This window comes from Poromitra crassiceps (genome assembly GCF_964638095.1).
Source record: "Poromitra crassiceps genome assembly, chromosome: 22".
Taxonomy (NCBI): Eukaryota; Metazoa; Chordata; class Actinopteri; order Beryciformes; family Melamphaidae; genus Poromitra; species Poromitra crassiceps.
The window spans coordinates 14,298,104-14,316,318 of record NC_139647.1 but is presented as its reverse complement, the minus strand read 5'-3'; the positions used below and the strand labels follow the sequence as shown (position 1 = coordinate 14,316,318).

Here is an 18,215-nt window from a genome sequence, read left to right as displayed (position 1 = left end):
CTGTTGAGTGTAGTACCATGCTGCACTCTGAAGCTTCGTCGTTTGTCCCATCCATCTCCTGCCTCTTGCTTCCCTAACGCCTGTGATCCATTCTGGGCTGTGCTCTCAATTAAACCCTTGGATTCCTCACAGACACAGGAACGGCCCCCGGCGGGAACTTCACGGACAATTTAAGAAAATAATTTGGTCTTTTCCCTTTTTATAGTAACTGGTGTAACGGTGGCTCCCCGCTGACATTTTGAAAATATAATCCCTGTTAATTACTCGACTACAATGAGCTAATTGTTCGCTGGTTTAGCCTTGAGAACGAGGTCTAGATAGACTGTGGACAGCTCTTCTGGTGCAGTCCAGGGACATGGCCTACCTTTTCTCTGATCTCCAGGGCCCTCTTACACAGGGGCTCCGCCTCCTTGTACTTCCCCCTCTTTCCATACAGCACGGCCAAGTTGTTCAGCGTGGCAGCGACCTGGACGGGACATACACAGTCAGAGGAAACCAGAAACTAATGCCACCTTTATTGTGCTGAATTCCTGGCAGTTGGGCACAAAGCAGATCTTCTTTTACTGTCGTCAGATGACTTATCATAATCGTAAAAATGTATATGGTCTAATCTAGCTGTCGCTTTAAAAAGCTACAAGTCTCCTGGGATGAGTGGGAAGGCAGTAACTTGTCCTGGTGTTTCATTATTCTGTCTGCGAATGCTGCCAACGCCTTTTTTTGAGACACAATATAGTGATTTACTGTTTAGTTCAAGTTGCTGGTGAATTTGAGGATGCATGTGTCAGTGCACTGGTAGATGTGCTCAGAATCAGAATCAGAATAACTTTATTGATCCCCGAGGGGAAATCACGCTTGACCGGAGAATATTATTTGTTTGCTTTTGTCAGAATAAACAACAGAGATTGCCTCCCAATATATCATTGTGTTGTTGTTGTTATTGTTGTTATTGTGATCAGGTGGTATAACACCAGTGAGAATAGGGACCAGACTGCATGCTTTAATTGCCTCGTTTTGTCTCAATGTGGTCACCTCTTGGTGCCTCAATCAATGTGAGTCGATTTTCCTTCACAGAAGTCAAGCAATACTCCATATATCTTCCCACTTCCAACTGCATGGATTGTGTGATTTGGTTAGGGCTAGATGTATGAGCGGGTATTGAACAGCTGTGATTGATGACTTTCATGCTTGTGAGCACATGGTCAAAAAATCCATACTCCAATAGAGGAAGAAATCCATACAGAGTCACTGAGTGAGGCAGTAAATAAGGCAGACCGGGCGGGTTATTGCCTCCCAGTTGACAGAGTTTTTGAGTGATTATGAACCAACCAACTAATCTGATCTATCTAAAGATGGATGTGTCCACGTGGAGATATGGTTGCCATGTCGACGACGGTGGGAGTCTTACGGCGGGGTGGTCTTTGCCCAGGGTCTTCTCACGGATGGACAGAGCATCGTTCAGCAGATGGGCGGCCTCTTTGTATTTGTTCTGATCCCTGTACAGGAGAGAGAGGGAGAGACAAGACGACACAATGTCATGAATCTGCAGGGTTCAACACAGACGGCGGCAAAATCAGATGAATGTGTTGTCAAATTTAAAGACCCTGTGAAATGGCATCTTTACTTCCTTGATTTGATTTCCTGTTGAAACAGGATGTTGGAGGGGGCACATGATTCAGTGAGGGATCATTCAAAAGTCTAATGGAATGAGTCAGGGAGAGAAAGGGAATTTTATGTGATGGGTGGGGTGCGACGTCAAAGGGGCAAGATTGTAAAAAAAGAAAATCATGGTTTTATTGGTTAGAAATGTATATTCCGCTTGCTAGTGCTGCATGAGATACTCTGGGTTCTAGAAAGTAAAAGTAATGCGAGTTCTTTTCATGAGGACTTTAAAAGCATTTTGTCACTCTTCAAAGACCTCTGTGTTGCCGACGAGACAATATGCAGCAAGTAAAAAGTCGAAAAATAACAAGAAAACCATACATCACTTCATGGACAAGCTAAAGCTCCAGTAGGAGTGATGTTGTATTCTGACCTATAGACCAGGGCCAGGATGTTGAGCATGGTGGCCACGTCGGGGTGGTCGTGTCCAGAGGTCTTCTCCAGGTCCTCCAGGGCCTGCTTGCACAGGGGCACGGCCACCTCGTAGCGGCCCTGGGAGGCGTACTGGATCACCAGGTTGTGGAGGGTCCTGAGACGGGCTGGGATCTCATAGCCTCCCTGCTGGGCCGCTGCCACGGCTGCACTGTTGTGCTGGTGCTGACCTGTAGGGTGGAGAGGCCACACGACACGCAGGGGGCAACGGTCAACTTTGGAGTCAAACACCGGGCCTGATTACATTACAGGCTACGTTTGCATACTGATAATATTGTGGTTTCTGTGAACAATTGAATTAGTTCAATAAAGGTCTCCCCAAATAGGCTGGGTTTAGCTGTGTTTATTTACTAGTTGGGTTGATTTACTCAGAGAGGGATGCGATGCCAGAAGATCCAGCCCACAGTCATCTTCATACCAGACCTAAGATGTCAGAACATTTTGGACCCATTGCTACTAGCTGTATGGCTAAAATACTAGTGAAGGGTTCTTCTGAAAAATAAGCTTTGTACATATTTGAAAGAAAAAAGACATCATCTCAAGTACATTGTTGAACAACAATATAGTAGATTGGTGAACAACAATATACAATGTACCCCGTATCTAAATGTGTTGACACAAAAAATGTACTCGCCTTTGAAAGTGCTAGAATTGTGTGTTCATTTGCTATCAATCATTTTGGAAGAATGTGTATTATTTCTTCCCCCTAATGGTGGATACCTCATATCAGAATGAAACATTGAAAGCACAGAAAAACAATATTATCAGGTTCTATTCTCTCACTCTCATCTGCGAGAAGCATAATAATGTGGGGATGGGTTGATGTTCTTACTGCCTGGGCCGTGCTCCTCTTCGTCGTTGGGGAAGAGGTCATCCAGAGAGTCCTTGGGTGTTTCTCCATCCTTTTCCTCCTGCTGATAGATCAAGTCACATTGATAGATCATGATGATAGATGATAGATCATGATAGATCAAGTCACAGCCCATTAGACCCTCGAACAGACATACAGGAACCACCGACATCACAATGGTAATAATAGCAACTGCAGAGGGCTAGGCCGAAAACTAAGCACGACAAGAAGGTCATGAATCTGATTCTCTCAAAAGCTACATCCATGAGAGAAGTTCTTAGATATACTAGTATTAGATTTAGACCATTTCAATATCGCCAATGCTCTACATGGAAATGTTCACTTTAACATAAACTTATTTCACCTTGATTAGATACATTTGTCTTTAGGCCAAGAATAAGCTGGATGCATCCACATTTACTAAAATATTTTCTTAAAGGAGAATTTCGTTTTTTTCTCGCAGCAGAGGATGGTTAGTTAGATATCGATTTCATGTTCTCATAATTATATTTACAACCATAATGAACCGCGATGTGACAGAAAAAGTGTTATTTACTGAGCGCATGCACCTTGCCCCGTTTGCTCTCGTTAATAGCCTGTTTGAGGATACTACTCCGAGCTCAAAATCTTCCGTGGGCATCCAAATGAAGCCAAACGTATTTGGGTGAGTAAAACATCATATTTTAAGCTGGAAATGAGGACCGTGGTGTAAAAAACCAAAATTTTCCTTTAACAGGGCAGGCTATTAAAAAATTGAACAGCTGCTTCCAGCAAAGAATTGTCTGAATTTGGTTGGTGCCGAGTTAAGCGGTCAGTGGGTGACTGGGTTGGAGACTTTCTGTGACTAACAGAGTATGCAGAGATTCATCCCCACCACCACCAAATCAATGAGGCTCCTTCCTGGAAGACCATGCAGGTCATTTGCTCTTCCCAGCACCAACAGCTGTGTTCATTGCCCAATCCTGGATTCCTGGATTTCCTCTTTAGTTTGCCACCTTTCTCAGTCAAATCAATAGATCAAGGCAAACACAACACCCAGCTAAACATAACTTCTCCACGAGGGTTCATAGTGCAGGAGCTGTCTTCGCTTTTTCTAATATGCAGCAGTTTTTCTATCAAATCCTGTCGATGACAACTGGCAAACCACTGCCATTACTTATTTATTTTTCTTTCTCGTTATATACCTCGACAACATTCAGGTTGTATATAGTATGTATTCTCTTACTAGATGTATGTATGTATGTATTGATGTATGTGTATGTTTGAGCTTGAAATAAACCAGGTTTTTTTGTGTGTGGGGGGGGGTGCATTTCCATTACAATGCTGAGGCTAAATAATGAATGAAAACTGAAACCAATCAATTGGACATAATGCTCTTAGTAAGAAAGATGACCATCCAACGTCTTTTTAAAGAATCCTGTTACAGTGAGGACCTACAATCTAAGCTCTATACATTAAAAAAGCACTGTAGCAGAAATTAAATACCTCAAAATGTATCGACCTGATCTCGCACAAAATTAAATCTCAACAGAAGGAAATAAACCCAGAAGAAATATACCAAAATGTAGCATTATACTGTATGTGCTCATATCCACCCTAATGAAGGAGCTTGAGTGTTCAGAAGGTACCATGTTCATATCCCCCCTAATGAAGGAGCTTGAGTGTTCAGAAGGTACCATGTTCATATCCCCCTAATGAAGGAGCTTGAGTGTTCAGAAGGTACCATGTTCATATCCCCCTCTAATGAAGGAGCTTGAGTGTTCAGAAGGTACCATGTTCATATCCCCCCGAATGAAGGAGTTTGAGTGTTCAGAAGGTACCATGTTCATATCCCCCTAATGAAGGAGCTTGAGTGTTCAGAAGGTACCATGTTCATATCCCCCCTAATGAAGGAGCTTGAGTGTTCAGAAGGTACCATGTTCATATCCCCCTAATGAAGGAGCTTGAGTGTTCAGAAGGTACAGTACCATGTTCATATCCCCCTAATGAAGGAGCTTGAGTGTTCAGAAGGTACCATGTTCATATCCCCCCTAATGAAGGAGCTTGAGTGTTCAGATGGTACCATGTTCATATCCCCCCTAATGAAGGAGCTTGAGTGTTCAGAAGGTACCATGTTCATATCCCCCCTAATGAAGGAGCTTGAGTGTTCAGAAGGTACCATGTTCATATCCCCCTAATGAAGGAGCTTGAGTGTTCAGAAGGTACCATGTTCATATCCCCCCTAATGAAGGATCTTGAGTGTTCAGAAGGTACCATGTTCATATCCATGTTCATATCCCCCCGAATGAAGGAGCTCGAGTGTTCAGAAGGTACCATGTTCATATCCCCCTAATGAAGGAGCTCGAGTGTTCAGAAGGTACCATGTTCATATCCCCCTAATGAAGGAGCTTGAGTGTACAGAAGGTACCATGTTCATATCCCCCTAATGAAGGATCTTGAGTGTTCAGAAGGTACCATGTTCATATCCCCCTAATGAAGGAGCTTGAGTGTTCAGAAGGTACCATGTTCATATCCCCCCTAATGAAGGATCTTGAGTGTTCAGAAGGTACCATGTTCATATCCCCCCTAATGAAGGATCTTGAGTGTTCAGAAGGTACCATGTTAATATCCCCCTAATGAAGGAGCTTGAGTGTACAGAAGGTACCATGTTCATATCCCCCTAATGAAGGATCTTGAGTGTTCAGAAGGTACTCACGGTGGGCGACACATCCTCGTCGTACTTCTTGAGCTGGTTCATGAACTCCAGGTGCTTCTTCTCCTCCTCCAGCTGGGCCACGCTCTGCTCGCTCTTCTGCAGCTTCTGCTGGGTGTTGGCCAGCTCGTCGCGCAGCCACTGGTTCTCCTGGCAGAGCCTCCTCACCTGGGCCCGCAGCTTCTGCTTCTCCGACTCGACGGCGTTCAGGTGGTTGGACAGGGCCATCATCACCTGGGAGAGAGAGAGGCCGCGTAGCATTACGGGCTTGGAGCGAGGAGGAGAACCGGCCCAAGAGGCAAACGAGGTGGTTGGAATGACTCGGGACGGGAAGGCAAGAGAGCACAAACACCAGGGGCTGATTCTGAGTGAATCATGATCACCGTTTCAAACTCAATATAGAATGGGGAAGCTGTGAAGAAGCACCAACTCTCAGAGATCCAATGTAGAATAAAACAACATAGATGGGGCGGTTGGGGAGAACAACAACAACAACAAAACAACCCACCTCAACAATTCTGAATCAATTCTGCTAATCCTGATATTAATACTTGAGACCCTCCTTAATTTACAAGAGCAGATTTAGTTTTTCATTTTTATCAAAAACTCTGCTCCTGGAGGTGTCATCCTGGCTACCATTTCACTGTGGTGTCAAAAAACAACACCACAAGCCTCATTGAATAAACCAATCTACATCTTCTCAAGAACAATGGCAGCTTGTCCTGTATTTCAGATTAACTAAGCACTATTTGAGTCATCATTTCCCCGTTGTCCCCTTTGGTCTTCCCCATATCACCACCACGCCCATCTTACCTGTGCCTCTCCTAGGCCCAGTTCAATCATCTCCACCGACTTGCGCAGCAGGTTGGACTTCTCGTGCACCAGGTTGGCCTCCTCGTCCTTCTTTAGGCACTTGATGGTCTCCAGCAGGCTGTGGAGGATGGAGTTGTGCTCGTTCTTCAGGGCCTCCAGGCCCTGGATCACCAGCTTAGTGTTGGAGATGATCTCCTCCTGAGAGAGCTTCTCGAGCTTCTCTTCCCGTGGGTACACCATGGTGGACATCTTCTAAGTAGCTCAGGGAAACCTATAAGGAGCACACCAGGGGAACAGGCTGTTACAGTAGGCTCACCCTAGGGATTCTGTGGAAAGGTGTACAGACAGGCCACAGCAGCATCTGTCACGTGAAAGGAAATATTCATGACTTGAGGCTTGTTTACCTCCGACTGCAGTGGATTTAGCTTGGCTGCACCGACAGTCAGAAAAACTCTCGTTACTGTCCCTCCTGTCAATGGACCGTTTCCTCTATTTCAGGAGACCCTTCACAATATATGATACTATCCAGGCGACAGGAGAGGAGCCGCTCAACACTGTCTAGGATATTGCTGTGTCACACTGCCAGCCCCGCCCATGATGCTGCTGACAGAGAGCCATTCCTCTGCTCCGCTAATAAGATCATAGCATGACCCCCCCCCCCCCCCCCCCGCCAGCAACGTGACAGTCATCAAAGAGGAAATGAACTGCCATTTTATCACTACACCGCAGATGAGGGAGTCACATTTCATGGCTGAGATAGGTCCATATCTCTTTGAGCTGTCAAATTATACAAATTCAAAATGTGTGTTTGCATCCCATCAAGTAATAAAATATATTCATTAAACGGACCATGCCCCAAGTATGTTTGGCGAATTTCTCAGCTGCTCAGAATGTTGGCTGAATGGCAACATGCATCATGCTACATGCTAATGACATGCATGAAATGCCTGCTATACTGTATGTATGTATGGCCGAGAGCCAGACTTGACGTACAGTACATGGTACATGTATATCTGGTGGACAGACTGTCAGGTTTCAGCACAGATAATAAGCCCTCGTTGAGCGTTGAGCTGCAAGCTTGCAGTGTGACAAGAGCAGAGGGCACACAGATGCTGCAGGATGTCTGCTTGCTGGTGCCAGCCAGCGCTTTACAGCAGCAACAAGACAGAGACCAAGCTGTCTGCCTTTATTCACCTTATTCCTGGACCGACGTTTCCCATGATTCTCAGCGGTTGCCGGTTGTCGACTTCCTGTTTACATTTTTTTCACTAGCAAGGAGGTGCGCGCCGCTGTCAAAGAGTGGGAACGTTTGGCTTATTTTAACCGAAATGGCTAGAAATAGTAACGCTGTGCGGTTGCATAGCGGCGATATTTTACAAAAACGAGGTGAATGTCAATTCACTCGTACTGTACGGGCTTATTTTAGCCGAAATGGCTAAAAATAGTATGTGGTTGCATAGCGGCCGCTTTTGTTTTGGAGGCTAAACGTCCAAACCGGAACTCTTATTATTTGGTCATTGAACGGAGCTTTAGCGGTCTTTCTCTTTCAAGATTCAAGATATTGTCACTCCGTTGTACAATTATGCACGTGTGAAATTATTGTGCTGGGAGGCTCCATTACAAGACATAGGTAGGTACAAAGTCACAACAATTATTATGATGATTATTTTCAGTCTCTTTCGCTGTGAACGGTCCTGGGCGGAAACAGGCAACCGGCAGCTGGAAACAGGGAGGGAGGGTGTCATGGAGCTGGAAACAGGGAGGGAGGGTGTCATGGAGCTGGAAACAGGGAGGGAGGGTGTCATGGAAGCGCCCGCGGTCTCACCAGGAAACTCGTGAACAGTAGCAACAAGACAGAGGCCACGCTGTCTACTTCAACACAAATTATTCAGTAGGACTGCTGAGCAGTAGACTCAATAATATTGTATTCTAGAGCAAAACCCTATAGACCTTAGGGGAGTGCTTCTTCCCCAAACAACCTGGAGACAGCCTATGACTCACTGTGCCATGTCACATGGTCCATTACATCATCCAAATGTTGGTCAGTGCATGAGGTAGCCAGCCCTGCCCTCGTAGCTGTGGTCTGCTGAATCCAACACCAACAGTATAGGACTGCATTCTATTTCAGTACAAGTGGGGGGTGGGGGGGTGGGGAGTGGGGGGGTTGCAGCAATGACACCAGCTGCGAGAACCATCTGCCTCCTCAGGATGGAATAATATACAACACTATTAGCGGAACTCTCCACTTCTTGCTTATTTGCTCCTCTCTTTGTTTTCAGCCATTGCCTGTCCAGATCAAACCAGAGCCACTTGTGAAAGAAGAACACACCATCTTCTGTGACTGTGAGCGACTGCTGGGTTTCACAGTCAGGACAGGTATCTCACACACACACACACACCAGCAAAACATCTCAGCAGCATGGCCATGAAGCATGTTGTGTTAACGGGTCTTAATAAGAACTCATCTCGTAGAGAAACTTCTCATTTGTTTGTGGGTTTTCAGTGGATCTTGGCATGACTTTACATGCAACACTTGCACTGGCAAAAAAAACAAACCGACAAAACCAGGTTTGTTCGTTGCCCCTCCCATGTTACGCATGTCACACCATGTAACCACAGCTGGGCTCTGTGTCAGGAGAATGTTATTTAAGAGACTCATTGAATGATGGCTGCTGGGCGTGCACTGCACACAGGCTACGGAGCTGAATCTAATCTGGATGATTTGGAGGAGCCTGTGTGTAACAGCTATAAACTGCATACTGTGGATGAGCATGAGTAGAGCAACGGTGATCAACAGAAGGACCTCACCCTATGGAGGGGAGGACATATGGAGAACCCTATGGAGGACAGTGTGGGTGGTTAGCAGGGTGGGAATTACATGGAGGCCATGGCCTCCGTTGCCCCTCCCTCTGGCCGTGATTAGGGATGTAACGATAACCGGTTTTTAATGATAACCGTGATAAAATTCCTTAGGATAACCGTACCGTTTAAAAATGTTCATTATCATTAAAACCGTGGTACCGTGATTACAGTGCTTTGAAAAACATGGTAAATACTGTCCATCATCAACCAAAGTTGGCAACCGTCTCCCAGATGCAAACGTGCAGCCTTGGAGAAATGATTTCAGTGAGTGTATCAATCCTTTTTGGGTCTGAGTTTTCAATATAAAACGTTGTAAAATGATTTCAGTGAGTCTCTCAGTACTTTTTGAACATTTTCAGCCATTTTTTACGAATGCCGTGATAATACGATAACCGTGATAATTTTGGTCACGATAATCATGATGTGAAATTTTCATACCGTTACATCTCTAGCCGTGATGCCCTGAGATCCCTAATAAGGCCACCTTGGCAGTGCCCTGCTAGCTGCTAGCAGCCTGCTACTGTCAGTTGCTTTAAAAGCGTCAGTAGTCTCAGTTTAATGTAGCTGCCCTATGCAAAGGATGTGTCATCGGCTCCTTTTAACACACATTTCAGAAAAATCACTCTTCGTGATGGCAATAGAGCAATGGCCTTTGTGCCCTGGCATGTGGCCATGTGCCCTAAAATGACGAAATTCCCACCCTGGTGGTTAGCCTGGGTAGGTGCAACTCTTCTCTGTCGGATGAAAACCTCTCACCTATAACTTTAGCAAATGTTACCCAAATAGCCCCTTTAAGCCCCCCTAAATCTTCGTGACGCTCGAGAGCTCACAAACCTGCTTATTTCAAATCCATTGAAGAATTCAAAAAATGCTTTGTGTGTTCAATGAGAAAGTTAAGAGAAGATAAAAAGAAGACAGACGGAGATTATTTGATCATTATTATAATTACATTTTGGCGATGAAACACGTTTGTGCTCAATGCAAAAACCCTCAGGGCAGGGAGGGCAAGTGTGCAGGCCTACGCAAGTCCCTCAAGTCCCTCTGTCTGTAGCCTGATGGAGTGTAGCTAGCATCTCGGCTAAAGGTGTTAAAAGCAGCGGCCAACTTGGTGGAGTGGGTGGATTGGAAGGTCTGGACCCAGGCAACAGAGGAGCACTGAAAAGCTTCTGACTTCTTCACAAAAGCAACGACTTGATGAGTGGCATTCAACATTTGATCATCACAGATAAACACCAGTTGCTCCCATTCCACTGAGACAAAGATCCGTTCAAAAGAACAGTAGCCGATGATTCAGTTGTGAACCACTCAACAATTTGCAGATCATTTAACCTACAAGCTGAACTGAACTGAAGGAGTGGATGGATACTAGATTAGATAGTACCTCAACAGTTAATCACATCAATTCATATGAGTTCAGTGCCACGTCGTCTTCTATATTTTCTACATTTTTGTCAAACAAGGCCAGCATTGAAAACAGGTACCAATAAAAATCAAGCAAGCATTCAACTCAACAACAAAAAACACCTTTTCATATCTGGGGGAAAACTCATTAATGTCCAGAAATGTGGATGTCTGAGTGCTGTGACCATGGCATGTACAGTATGTATGTGCATATGCAAGGTATGCCGAGCAGATAATGAACAGGGGGCTTCCAGTCAGCAGTAGCGAGCTGAGCATCATGCTGCATAACTGCACTTCACGGTGACGCTCGTCAGCAGAGACAAGAGCAAACATGTTTTTTAGGAGAGCTGCATTAAAGAAACACAGAGCACAAATAACTGGAAGCCATGCCGTATGTAAGGAAAGTGCCACACAGGATAATTGCCAAACTTGCTACATTTACATAAAAGCCAATTCCAATGCCTGAAATGCTGAACTCTCAACTGCATGATTGTCAGTAACTGTCAAAGAGATTATAGTTTAGGATAAAATTTGAAATGACATGCCGTACACAGCCAAACAAACTGCTAAAACAAACGAAATGTGATATGAAGCTAGGCCACTTTCTTTAAGCTATAAGGGTGGATTTTGGAAAACATTCGCTACAGTGTTATTCCATACAGCTCAATAGTCCACAACGGGTTTTGAGAGCCACCCCTACATAGAGTGAAGGGGGATTGGAAATATCTCAGGCAATCAGAGGACTTTGCTTTGCCACTTAAGCTTTATATTTCTTCCTGTCTCCTGATGAGGTCTGGCACCAAAGCTCTTAGCTGCTTAGGGTTCGCTGCTAGCTTAGCATTTATGCTATAATATTTATGAGCTCTTTGAAAGATCAAGTGTATTCACGATGTAGACAGCGTATTACACTGAACAGTCTGTGAGTCTGGGTCTCAGCGGTTTAACACTGCTGTGGATGAAGGAGTGACTAACTCAGCTACATTGGAGGCAGGGTATTCCATGTTTTGGGAATATGGGGTAGTAAGGAGAAGTGGTATTTTCATGCTATTTGGAAGAGGATCCGGTGGTCTAGCCTTCGTACAGGACCTCTACATTCTTCAGAGAGCTAGTTAATATTTTCCAAGTCTTTAAAGAGTTTTAAAGTCCAACAGACCTGTTAGTTGTTCTTGAAAAATGTGGCTCTTGAATTAATCTTTAATCTTAATTTCTTTCTTTCTTCTGTGTTTCATCAAATGCATGTGCAAATAAACAAAGTAGGATCAGGTGAAAATACAAGCATCATAACAAACGGCTTAATGAACTGAAGTAACAAGACAGTAATAGGTATTTGCCCTAGTTCTCGAAGGAATTAATATGAATTGTTTATCTTACATGGCTGATATGGGCCCTGGTGGGTTTTGTTTGATACATAAAATATCAAAGCACACAAAATATGCACTCACATATAAACGCTATATATTACACTAGGCAATATTACATATTCTAACCATTTGAATACTACCAAGTTAATACACAACATAGATAAGGAGGAGTGGTGCATAACCGATGATTATTCTCATTATGGTACTTAATTTGCAATTCACAAAATGTAGCTTATCAGAATCAAGTTGCAATCTAGAACCATTAGGTAGTTGTATTAAGTGATGTCCTTACACAAATAAAGACATTATAGGGACTGCTGAGAGTCCATGAGAATGCTTACATCCCGAAGCAAACCCACTGAACACCTGCTGAAGGAGGATCCAGAATTCACAGTGTTTGCAACCATTACGACTTGCTGGACCGGACCCCAAAACTAACCTCAGTTTCCGTGGCAGATCATGCTTGGCATGGAGAAAAGCTGATGAGATAATGTCTCCTCCTCCAGCAATCAGGTTACACTCCAGCAAAGTGTATCATAAAATGCCTTTGCTAATCCAAAGAGATTCTCTTTCAAATGGGGGAAAAACACCTTCAGAATGAAACAGCCGATTAAACAGGGCAGCAGTGACCAATGATAAGTGCCGATATAGAGGAGAGAACGGGAGCTCCCTGCAGGATGGTGACCTTCCTACTGCTCCGTCAGAACAACAGACATCTCCGGGCGCCCATCGGGGAGCGGTCCCGCCCACAGTGCGAGGAGAGCAGAGGCCCCGCCCACAGTGCGAGGAGAGCAGAGGCCCCGCCCACAGTGCGAGGAGAGCAGAGGAGCGGGTCAGACGGGGGGAGGGAGCACTCCCGATTGAGACACTGCTTCTCTACACTCATCGGATACAAAGGAGTATTAGCATTATTATGACACTGTCTGCAAGCTCACAAGGAGTTTTCACATGCTGCCATTGCTGTGTGCACATTGTGGGCATTAAAGGTTACAAATCCAGTTTTTTGCGTTATGTAAAAAATACTCCATTGACTTGCATGGCGCCTTATCCTCACGCCTTAAGTGGTAAATGCCTAAGCCAACTCAATGTCTAATCCCAAGAATAACCATTTTTCCTTCTGAGGTCCAGCAAATGGTCACAAAGTGATGGGGACGTGTAGAGCCGACCAAACGGAACACACACGCGACAAGAGATTATAATATAAACGGGTTATACATGAGGTGATGGTCATTAATACAAGACTAGGCGGACAACTGTACATCGTTGTCATACAGGAACAACTCTTGGACGACCTTCATGGTTTGACGGCAGTGCAGGCAGCAGAAAATATGGGTTGGAATTTGCCTAAGACAAACAGCGACCTGTGGGTAAACACTGGACTAGCACTGCCTGCTGGTATGAGCTTTTTGAAAAGGGGAAATCTCTAATAAAACAGAATTAATTTATTTCCAGTCATCCTGAGCATTTGAATCAATATTTGCTGACAACCCACTCGCACAGCTAGAATCCCAGAGAGCCTAGAATGTGCAATCATGCAATGCACTTACTGCAGCAGCTGCATTGACATTAGAAGAGGCTTGGTTTGTTTGTCGTATAATACTTGTTTCACGTTTTACATCCAAATGCGCTTGGATTTTAGTGTTGACAACAGGTCTGATGCGCAGGAATATAACCTTTGGTACTGTCACTGTATCTGCAAAGTTTAGCTTCAGCACAGACGACTTCGTTCAAACATTGATCGTCCAGGATCATAGGAATAACATGAGAAAGCCTGCTAGGCAATGTTTTACTTTAAAACAGCCAAGTGTAAATTTGTCTTTTTTTTATGAGATGGATCAGGAAGTGAAGTTTATTGACAAGTAAGATGACTCCGGTTTAAAGGGGGTTCAAAGGTTATAATACCATAATGCTGAGCAACCACTAAACATCGCAACCCTTACCCACAAGCCGAATACAGAGCAGTGATGTGGCGTGACAGGGGAGAAAGCGACATTTTTTGATGGACACTATAAGGAATCAGAGTCCGCTTTCACTGGTTCATTCATTCCCCTCTGAGGAGTGTGTGGTTCGCAGTAGAAGCCACTGAGCGGTGTGTGGTTTGCAGTAGAAGCCATTACCCTCTGAGCGGTGTGTGGTTCGCAGTAGAAGCCAGCAGCCTCCCTCTGCTTCTTAGCCTGTCCCCTCCTAGTTGCCAGAGCCCTGTCCCTTCCTCATTAGTGTCCATCTCCAGGGTGCCCTTGACCCTCGCATTACATCATACACTGTATCTCGCCTTTGGCCATCGTCACTCACTCAGTCACCACTCAGTCCCGATCAGCACTGGAAACTCATTTCTGTCCTAATGGCACCCTACCATCATCATATATCAGCATATAATCATCCCCAAGTCCAGAGGAGAGGGATGAACTGAGTCACCCTGAAATGGCATAGCTGGTGCTGCCAAGTGCAATAGCTCACTGCAGCTCTCTGCCTTCAGGGCAGAACAGAAATGTGTGTTCATGAATTGAGATAGCCGAGTAGCTAGCTGCCATTTTTTTCATTGACTTTGCTGTGGCTTGCTTTTAATTTCAAGTAAAAATATTTTATCCTTACCAAACACAAAACTCTAAACTAAAATCATGCCTTGGTCACTGAATTTGCCAGAACTGAAAGCTGCTTCTAGGAAAAGCCATAAAAGAAGTCAAATAAATAAATAAACCAAATGAATTACTTATAAATGAGCAAGTGCAGGACATGGCACACACTCCGGGCATAGAGCTTTCCCCAGAAATGGTGTGGTTGATGTTGATCCTTGACTATATTTTTTTTAGAAAGGAAAGACAGACTGCAGTGCATCAACAGGCCCACTGGTGCTCTGTGCCATCTCCCCAGAGATGCATTTCCTGAACATCACCAGATCATTTCATCTTCCTCCGTTTCCTGCACACACAGCAACCCTTCTCACAGCCCCTAGCAGACACAAAGGAGCACCAGCCAACAAAGAGGGTGTGGCTGGCAGGACATGGTACAGCTCGGAGGGAAGTGGCAATGACACTGTCCAAAACCATCCATCACCCCAGTGAAATCAACTGCTAGAGGGGGTGTTTTCCCCCACGTATAGCTGACTGACTAGGCCTGCCTGTGTGTATGGTTACTTATTGATGCAGGACAACATCTCTCTCATTGACTGGAAAGTATGGAAACTATTATTACTATATACTAGACTACAGAACTCTCTCTGGACTGGACAACCTCCTACAAATGGAACATCATCATGACAATAAATTCAAGCAAAAACAGAAATATGCAGATTTGATTTGGAAGTTGCGATGAATGTGAATGACTCTGCACTGCAGCACAATTGCATGAAACACAGACAGGGATTCCTCCAAAGGTGATAATAACATGTTTACCTCAGTTGAAAGCACCAAACGACGGATCAGGTGATCTGCTCAACCGCATCAGAAAGATCACACTCGCACGTACAATTTCATTGTGATTTAATTTTAGATTTATTGGCTAAGCGTAAAGCCAGATTAACCTTTTACCTCATCCGAGACTCAATAAGAATTTCTGCTATTACATTTCCATGGAAGGGGGCTCGACAATTTACAGTACACCATCCCCTCCGAAAAGCAGGAAAAAGCCTGTTTGCTCCGTTTTTGCGGTCCCGTATCAGCGAGCGACTGCTAGCTAGCTTCAGCTAACGAGCTTAGCATTACCACTCCCTATTTGCTACGAGTTCCTAACGTGCAAACCCGCTACGCCGATACAGTATAGAAGTCACGGTTTACCTTATCGCTATTTGGTTTTGCTACTGTCAGGTACAGGCCTCAAACACTGATATATTCGTGTAAATAGAGCACTTACTTACCGAGAGCTAGGACTGACGGCTAGCTCAGCCCCTTTAAATCCAAAATGTCTCTCCAACAAGATTCTCCCAGCAGCCTCTGCGCCTGAGTTGATGTAGAGTGACGTCATGTTTTGTTTTCGACACTTATCTGGTTAACACTTATCAGAGCGACTCTAAACATAAACGTAAGAAATGTATAGGCCTACTGTCTACAGAAGGACGTTTTGAAGTCCTGGATTTTGTTTATACTGTTAATACCTCTACCTGGATAAAAAAAAGTGTCTTAAAAACCCTGATTCAATTTGGTAATTTTTCCTACACCATGTTTTCAATACATTTTTAGGTCTTTAGCTGTTCTTTTGATGTGTAAATTTCGACCACAAAGATTACTAGTTAAATTATCTAAATTCCATCAGTAGTGAGCAAGCCCTCTATACTGGAAGCTGAACAAATCTTTATTCTTTTTGGTTCCAGAGAGGTAAAAATCACATTATGATTAATCTTTCTGATGAATCTGGTAATATATTGTCCTATATGAACAGTTGATGGCTGTAGGCCTACAGTTTTTCAATTCCTTTCAGAGAATTAAACTTTTAACTCTTCAACTTGTCAAGAATCACCTGTGTTATAATGGAAATTATACTTTACAGCCTTTATGATGTTGGATGAAATTAAACTGACAGATATTAAATGTAACAACAAGCATATTTGCCAGATTTTTCAGAAAAAGAACCAAACCACTCCTAGAGGGATTTTTTTCTGGAGGTCTCAAATTGAGGACATAGACTGAACGGCTTACCATATAAGTAGCTACAGTAGCAGCCTACTGTGTTTCAAACAAGGTTAAGGAAGTACATTTCAAAATCTTACATAAGATATACCCTGTTAATTGTCTTATTGCTAAATTTACAGACAATGATTCTTGTACATTCTGCAAACGCCATACTGAAACAATTTCTCGTTTATTTTTTGATTGTGAATATCCCGAAGATTTTGGATAGATTTGGAATATCATTTCTTTGAGTGCTAATGTTGTCTATGTTGTTGTCAGTCTTAGTCTATCTGTTACTATGAAAATTCTGATGATGGGGCTCTTGAATTTCTGATTAATTTCATTATCATTTTAATATACAAAGTTTTTTTTATTCATAAGCAAAAGTTCTCCAACTCACTTCCTAAATTCACTCCTTTTCTCTTGGAACTGAAATCTCTATCATTGATTAAATAAATAAATAAGTAAAAAGTAATACACTTTTGAGACATTATGAAACCTTTTTCCGTGAACCTCTCGCATAATCATGTTTTGTATGTATGTTTAAATGTATCCTTGTCATTTTTTTCTTTTCTTTAATGTCTGGTTTTAACTTCTCATTTCATATATCTGTAAATGTATTCTATATGTGCTGAAATTATTCACCTTACTCTTTGTCAATAAAAAAATATCAGAGTGACTCTGATTATTGTTAGCCTATAGCCTACTACGATGCATCATATAGTTTTCTCTTGGCGTTTTCTAAGCCTAAGACTAAGTCTAAAATGTAGTCGGTAAAGGATTATTTCTAACTCGAGATCTATACCTGGCAAAAAATGATTATGAGAATGAATTGTCCCAGTTGGTACCGGTGGCCCAAATTTGGGGTTCTGGCTCACTGTGTAGTCAGGCAATGCTGTTCTGGATGAAAGGGCATGGCACAGTCAGTCACTAACTAGCACCCTCTGCTGGATCTAGTTAACTGCACATGACTTTGTTAGTTGGTGATGATGGGTTCATACAGACATTACAAAAATGACTTTCAAGTACTTTTGTTTTTCAAGGACTTCATGCAAAGCAAATAATTCATTTTCAAATGTAAATTTGCCCCAAAGGGGGCATGACATTTGCATCATATTACGGATTATGTCTTTAACAATTCAAATTTACTCTCAATCCTGTGAATAATATTGAGTATGTGCAGTGCTAAAAGGGTGTCTACAGGACAAACAGTTACATTTAATAATTTTTTGTGTGTGTGTGTGTGGGGGGGGGGGGGGGGGTCTTGGATGGGATTACACTTTCACAGATACATTTTAAAAAGGTTTCCATGACTTTTTAATGATCGATAATAGAATTTCCATGTAATGTGACTCTGAATCAATACCAGAAATGATTACTATGGACAAATAGGACAGCTGCTCTTTATATTGGTCTTTAGTGTCACTGCATGACACTAAAGACCTAAACTTGAACTAAAACAGGAATTTCAATTTTACATACAGATAAAGATATTAATATATACCGGTATATATATATATACATATATATACATACACATA

At 43.2% G+C, this 18,215-nt stretch overlaps 1 protein-coding gene across 5 annotated transcripts in view; it reads right to left on the bottom strand.

The window, feature by feature from the left end:
• Window positions 1-15,974, bottom strand: part of klc1b (kinesin light chain 1b) — a 34,098-nt gene extending 18,124 nt beyond the window's left edge. For 4 of the 5 annotated variants that reach the window (XM_083658525.1, XM_083658527.1, XM_083658528.1 and 1 more), the window contains exons 1-7: window positions 15,924-15,974; window positions 6,447-6,717; window positions 5,637-5,867; window positions 2,924-3,005; window positions 2,033-2,261; window positions 1,406-1,493; window positions 365-466 (exon numbers count right to left, since the gene is read on the bottom strand). In XM_083658525.1, coding sequence (XP_083514651.1) covers window positions 365-466; window positions 1,406-1,493; window positions 2,033-2,261; window positions 2,924-3,005; window positions 5,637-5,867; window positions 6,447-6,695 — 981 coding nt within the window. In that variant the 5' untranslated portion in view covers window positions 6,696-6,717; window positions 15,924-15,974. Of the gene's footprint in view, window positions 1-364; window positions 467-1,405; window positions 1,494-2,032; window positions 2,262-2,923; window positions 3,006-5,636; window positions 5,868-6,446; window positions 6,718-12,509; window positions 12,728-15,923 lie in introns of those variants that run through there. The other variant, XM_083658526.1, reaches the window with a different exon arrangement.
• Between the last annotated feature and the right edge of the window lie 2,241 nt (window positions 15,975-18,215).